Raw genomic sequence first — 6820 nt, forward strand, 5'->3', positions numbered from 1 at the left:
TGACTATAGGGGTGCCTGAGCTAGTGGGCACCCCAGTCCCACCCTTGGAGGGTTCTACTACGCATGCACACAGATCTCCTCGAAATTTAAAGAGACAGTTTCCAATTAAAACCAAACGGCCACAGCCGGCCCTGAACTATTTCCAACTAGAAAAAAGAACTGAACGGGGATTGTGGAGTGGGACAAGCAGACAAAAGAGGAAATAGGCCAAAAATCAAATCCTAAATTACGTCAAAACGACCAACAATGGTATCTTGAAATATCTCAAGAAGACTGAAAAGGGATGGCTATTTCCTGATCACATCTACCTGGAGGCATTCAGAAAGCATAAAAAAATACCAAAATACATACCCATCTAAGTATTAACTCCACAGATAACTCCTGAAGATGCCCAAAAAACAGAAGCAGATGACCATCTCTGCACATGTCCAGAAACGAGACAAAATGTTCGTGGAAAAGTTTTCTCTTTTAATTCTATTTTTCCCAGGTACTTTTTTGTATTCAAATGATATTTTTTGAACTTTATATCTTATAAATGGAGGACATATATACTCCTGTAAGCAAACACCAAATTCCACACATCTGAAACTCTACTGGCCACATTCTTCAACCTGTTATAGACTGGGTTCTCTAGAGAAGCAAAACCTGTGAAGCTTATGTATGCATATGTGTGTCTATGTATCTATGTATGTATGTATGTATGTATGTATGTATGTATGTATGTATCTATCTATCTATCTATCTATCTATCTATCTATCTATCTATCTATATGGGAGTTCTGGTGTGGCACTGTGGATTAATGTGCTGGACTGTGAGGTTGATTCAAAATGCAAGGTTGGCAGTTCAAGCTCACCAGCTACTCCTCGGAAATCCTATACAGGGTTTCTATGGGTTGGAACCAACTTGGCGGCACTTAACAACACCAACAACATAGATCTCACAATAGCTGCTGTCTGTTCAAAAGTTGTTAAGTGCTGTGGAATCGATTTTGATTCGTAGTGAGCCTGTATAGGGTTTCCAAGGCTGTGAATCTTTACAGGAGCAGAAAGCCTCATCCTTCCTCTGTGGAGTAACTGGTAGATTTAAACGACTGGACTAGCAGCCCAGCTCCTAATCCAATATGCTACCAGGACCTCTTAGTCACACGTCTGAAACTAGTCAAGCTTACAATTGAACTCAGGCCTGTCAGACTCCTGTTGCTGTGCTTTGTAATAGCTATTCAACATGATGAAGGAAATGCAGAGGCAAAGTTTATCTTGGCTTTAACTGAAACCTGTTTTCCCGAGTTTTTTACTAATTTGCTTGTTTTTTCTCTCTTCCCTTTATTTCACACAATAAAGATTTATTGAGTACTTTATACTGCTCCTGGTGCGTGGTGCTGCGAGTTAATGCACTGGACTACAAGGTCAGCAGTTGAAACTCACCAGCAGCTCCTCAGAAATCCTGTTCAAGGTTGATATGAGTTAGAACTGATTCAACAGCACTTAATGACAATAACAACTGCTGGTGTGGCACTATAGGACAAACACTGGACTGGGAACCACGAGGTCAGTGGTTTAAACCCACCAACTGCTCCTTGGAAATCTCATATAGGGTCGCTATGAGTGGGAACTGACTCGTCAGCACCCAACAACAGAGGAGAACTGGTAGTGACGTAGGGTAGGCACTGGGCTGCTAACCTCAAAGTCACCAGTTCAAGCCCACCAGCTGCTCCACTGGAGAAAGACGAGACACTCTGTTCTTATAAACATCCAAGGGTTTCCTACAAAAGGTCGCTCTGAGTTGCTATCAATCAACTCAGTAGTCATGGGTTTGTGTTGAATACTTCATACCAGACATTGCTCATCATGCTGGGCATTGGGAGAGGCAGACAATAAACAAGCAAAATGCAACAACTTTAGGTAGTGAGAAGTAGTGTTCCAGAGTCCTGGTGTGGTGCTGTAAGTGAAGCACTTGATTGCATGTTGGGTTTGAACCACAAGGTTGGTGGTTCAAACCCACCAGCCACTCAGAAACCCTACACATGGTTACTATGAATCAAAAATGATTTGATGGCACCCAATGACAAGTGGTATTGAAGGAGCCCCTGAGTGGTGCAAATGGTTAAGGATTCACTCCTACCTGAAAGGTTGGTGGTTCAAACCCACCAGCCACTCAGAAACCCTACACATGGTTACTATGAATCAAAAATGATTTGATGGCACCCAATGACAAGTGGTATTGAAGGAGCCCCTGAGTGGTGCAAATGGTTAAGGATTCACTCCTACCTGAAAGGTTGGTGGTTCAAACCCACCTAGAGGTACCTCAGAAGACAATCCTGGTGATCTGGTTCTGAAAGATTGCAGCCTTGAAAACCCTATAGAATACACTTCAACTCTGCTCCATGCTCTCTTTGAAACCCTCTTGTATTTTTTGTTTTTGCTTCTTTCAAATTTGCTGAGACTTATTTTTATAGCGTACTTTGAAGAATGCTCGTGAGAAGAGCAAGCATCTTACTGTTGGCTGGAGTGTACCAGAGAGGTTGGTTAAATTAATTTGGTTGATAGTGTTGAACCACAAGGTCGGCAGTTCAAACTCACCAGCCACTCCTTGGAAGCCTTATACAGAGTCACTATGAGTCAGAACCTACTCCATGGTACTTAACAACAACAGCAAGTGTTGTTCAACTCTTCTGTATATTTGCTCATTTTCTATCTAGTTTTTATCTCCACTTGTATCTCTGTGTCACATATTGGTAATTCTCACAATATTGCAAACATTTTCACAATATTGCATACTTAATAGAGTACAGTGTAAACCTCACTTTTACTTGTAACTTTTACATGCTCTGGGAAATGAAAAACTCCATGTGACTTGCTTTACTGTAACATTTGCTTTGTTGTGGTGGTCTGGAATGAACCCACAATATCTCTGAGGTAGGACTGTGTATGTTTGTAATGACTGTATCTTCCTGAGGACTCTACTCTTTTATCATTATAAAATGACCCTGTTTCTAGTGACATAATTTGTTTTTTAGACTCTTTCTGCCTGCTATTAGTATAGTTACTCCAGTTTCTGTCGACAGAGCCTCTTCAAGCTGTTGTTTTGTTTTTTTTTTCACGAGATAATATTTTGAGCAGATACAATTATTTTCTTTTTTCTTGCCTGGTCCCATGTATAACAAAGCATAAGCTTTGCTAGTCTAGCCAGCAGCGAGTATAGTAATGAGGCAAAGAACCAATGGCTTGTCCTCTTAAAGCTGGATCTTGATTCCCTAAGTAGGCTGACCAGCTGAATCTGAAGAGAATTTGCAGCACAGTTTAATTTAAAAGCACTTTCTTTCAAAGCTGCTTTTTTCTTCACAACAGCAGAGTTCTGGCAGTGAATGAAGTGTTCTAGGATTTGATAATATTGTGCCTAATTTCTGGTTCCAACCTGGAATTTAAAACAAAGTATTACTTATTTTATATGATACTAGCTCTTAAAAACATACTGTTCTTTTAATAACAATCACACAGAGTAACAAGATAATGTATAAGATTTAATACAAAGGAATCTATTTAAAAGCGGTGCAACTTTAGATCTAGTTAAAAAGTTATTTCTTTGGTTCAGTCTCTGCTCTTAAGTCAGTCATATTATTGAATTATACCAAAAGATAAATAAAACAGAAGTCACATAAATTTGCATTTTAATATCCGAATTCCAGACCTCCTGCCCTTTAAGTCCTGCATCGTCAGGGGTGGGCCAGTTGATATCAGTATCAAATCACAGTTTTTGTCATCCATATGCACTGGAATGCTCTCTTATCTTACTAACCTCCTGGCCAGTTACTATCAGTTCTGCTTATCTCAAGGTTGAGTACAGCAACTGTTACATTCATGTTTTAGGAACCAAACACCTGTGTTTCAAAGATAGCATTGTAACAAAAACTTGATTACCTACAGTTCGGTGTCCTGTAAGTGTTTTATTTATATTAACTAACATTTTAGTAACTCTCAGAGGCATGTGGATACTATTATGCTTCTCAAGCAAATGAATGATCTTACTCAGTTTTGTACTTCTCTTTCTTGTTCTATTCTGCTTCCCATAGTGTTTTAAGAGATGAACAGTTCCTCAGACCGAGGAGTCCCTGGGTGATGTAAACAGTAAATTTACTCCACTGCTAACTGAAAAATGGAAGGTTCAATTTCACCCAGAGGAGCCTTGAAAGAAAGACATGGTGATCTACTTCTAAAACATCACTCATTGAAAACCAAACATCATTCAATGAAGATGTTTTCAGAGCAAAACAATATTACTCTTGGTATTTAGAGTGAGTTAGAACCACCTTGACAACAAACTGGTTTTTTCTTGTTTAGGAAAAGACTAACATTTCATTAATCCAGAGATCATAGTTTCCATCTCTGAAGGCTCTCTTCTTGTTAGTGTTGAGTCAGAACTGGCTCAGAAACTTTGTATAGTTTTTCTGAGGTTTGAACTGCTGACCTAAGTGCTTATCCTATAGTGGTCAAACCAGTGCTTAATAAATGTTCCTTAATAATTGGAGTATTGGTGTGGTGCTATAGGGTAAGCAAGCACTCGATCATAATGTTGGTTTGAACTTCAAGGTCGACGATTCACACTCACCAGCTGCTCCTCAGAAACCCTATACAGTGTCATTATGAGTCAGAACTGACTCAGTGTCATTTAACATGTTACGGTGGCAGCATGGTTAAAATGCTCAGCTGCTAACCAAAAGCCTCCAATTCGAGCCTACCAGCTGCTCCCCAGGAGAAAGCCTTGGAAAGATGACAGCTTTGGAAACCTTATAAAGCCTTTCTGTTCTATCCTGTAGGGTCTCTATGAATTGGAATTGACTCAGTGGCAGTGGGATTCAACATGTTAATCAAGAGAGACTGGTTCCTGGGAAAAGACATCATGTCTGGTGAAGTAGAGGATCAGTGAAAAAGATGAATTGAGATGAATTAACACAGCAGCTGTAGCAATGAGTTCAAACATAGCAATGCTTGTGAGGAGGACGCCGGCCAGGCATTGCTTCTGTTTCATTCTGTTGTGCACAGAGTCACTATGAGTGAGATCTGGCTCGATGGCACCGAACAACAACAAAGAAATAAATGATTGATATTTGAGGAGGCTTCAAAAACTCGTGGAAAAATTCTGTTATCTTTTCTTTCCATTTTTCCATGAACTTTTTGAAGCCCCTTATAAGGTGAGAAAGAATTTTACCTGAGGAAGAATTTCCTAAGTATTAACCACTCCCAGGACAAAGTTGTGGGTAGATAATTGGAGTGGTGGAATTGCCATAAAGTCAATTAAAATAATTACAAATGAAGGGGGGAAATTCCCTTAATAAAGATTTTTTTATATGCTGAGTGACTCAGCAAGAGTGACCCGACTTGCTCTTAATTCTTACTGAGGGCATTTATGGATTTGATAATGTAGAAACATTGCTGTCCTGTATGCAGGTAAGTAGGAAAGGTGAAAATGTGAGCCTGGGAGCACCCCTGTAAATTCTTCATCCTACCTCCAGGCACAAAGCCCCCAGCCCAACTTAGCTGGTTCTCAAGTGTCCCCTGGAATGGCAAGTACACAAGAGATGTTGATCTGAAACTCAAAACAAGGTTTTTCTCAGAGTTAAGAGTCACTGACTTGACTTACCAGTCTTGTAAAATGGCAGAGAATAGTCTCTTTCATAAGTCGTTTCTTTATACCATGGTTCCACAGGCTTTGAATTTCTTCGGAAACAAATGTATCGAATGAGACTTTGTTGGTCAAATTGAGGCTGAGGGTGACTTTTTTCCTTGGCTGGACTTGTCAGGTCTATGAGAGGTCTAAATGAAAGTAGAAATGGCTTGCTCAACACCCAGTAGAAGGAAAACATTTCATTGTCTGATCAGTTGAAATCCATTCCCTGGAAGTGGCCTTGAATTTAACAAGACAGTAGGAAGTAATAGGAAGCCTAAAGCTCCCAGGGCAGCTCTAGCAAAGTTGTCAGTAGATGACTCAGGGCATTCAGTACCACTTCCCCGTCTAGCATCCCTCCTCCTTCCCAGTGTACAAATCACCGAAGACCAACTGCATCAAACCTTCCTCTGGATTTGCCAACATCTCCCTGGTTCCCTTTCCCATTGTAATTTGTTGATAGATGCCTGGTTTTCTCAAGGGAGCAACACTTTCTTCTATCCAGACTAACCACTACCATGCATCTCAGGGATTGATGAACTTGTTTTAGACTTCCTGTACCCACACCCAGATTAGTATCCCTGCAGGTCAAAGTAAAGAATCAAAATGTCATGATGAACTATCTTCATACACTTATAAGGTATACATTGGTACAACCAGTTTCAAAACAATCTTGATGAACTGTATTAAAACCTTTAAAATGTACATACATTTTGTCCTAGCAATTCTAGCAATAAAAGATGTCAACAAAGATAACTGTGCATCTAAGTGTTTTTGTATAAATAATAGAATGGAAACAAATTATGTGAAAAAAAAAATGGAGGCGTTTACTTAGACTGATGGGTACATATGTAAGAATACCATGTTCCCATTTAAAAAATGATAAATTTTGAGATTTGAAAAAAGTTCACAATATATTAACATTTTTACAAAAAGGTTTCAATTGAATTTGTACACTTTAAATGGATGAACTATATAGTATGTGAATTATTTTAATAAAGCTGTTACCAAAAAACCCCAGCAATTTAAAATACTTTCCTGTTATATTTTAGTATGGATCTGGAAGATTCTGAATATTTATCTCTGAGTAATGAAATTATGGGTGATTTTCAATTTTTAATTAAATAATTTAGAAGACTGTTTTCTAAACATTTAAAT

General features: G+C 39.1%; 1 protein-coding gene across 1 annotated transcript in view; it reads right to left on the reverse strand.

Annotated features, from left to right (window-relative positions):
- Positions 1-3305: 3305 nt before the first annotated feature.
- Positions 3306-6820, reverse strand: part of LOC102832417 (chromosome unknown open reading frame, human C1orf100) — a 121512-nt gene continuing 117997 nt past the window's right edge. Inside the window, exons 5-6 of the mRNA XM_006871287.1 lie at positions 5639-5811; positions 3306-3415 (exon numbers count right to left, since the gene is read on the reverse strand). Of these exons, the coding sequence (XP_006871349.1) occupies positions 3306-3415; positions 5639-5811 (283 nt within the window). The remainder of the gene's footprint in view (positions 3416-5638; positions 5812-6820) is intronic.

Source organism: Chrysochloris asiatica, unplaced genomic scaffold (assembly GCF_000296735.1).
Source record: "Chrysochloris asiatica unplaced genomic scaffold, ChrAsi1.0 scaffold00165, whole genome shotgun sequence".
Taxonomy (NCBI): Eukaryota; Metazoa; Chordata; class Mammalia; order Afrosoricida; family Chrysochloridae; genus Chrysochloris; species Chrysochloris asiatica.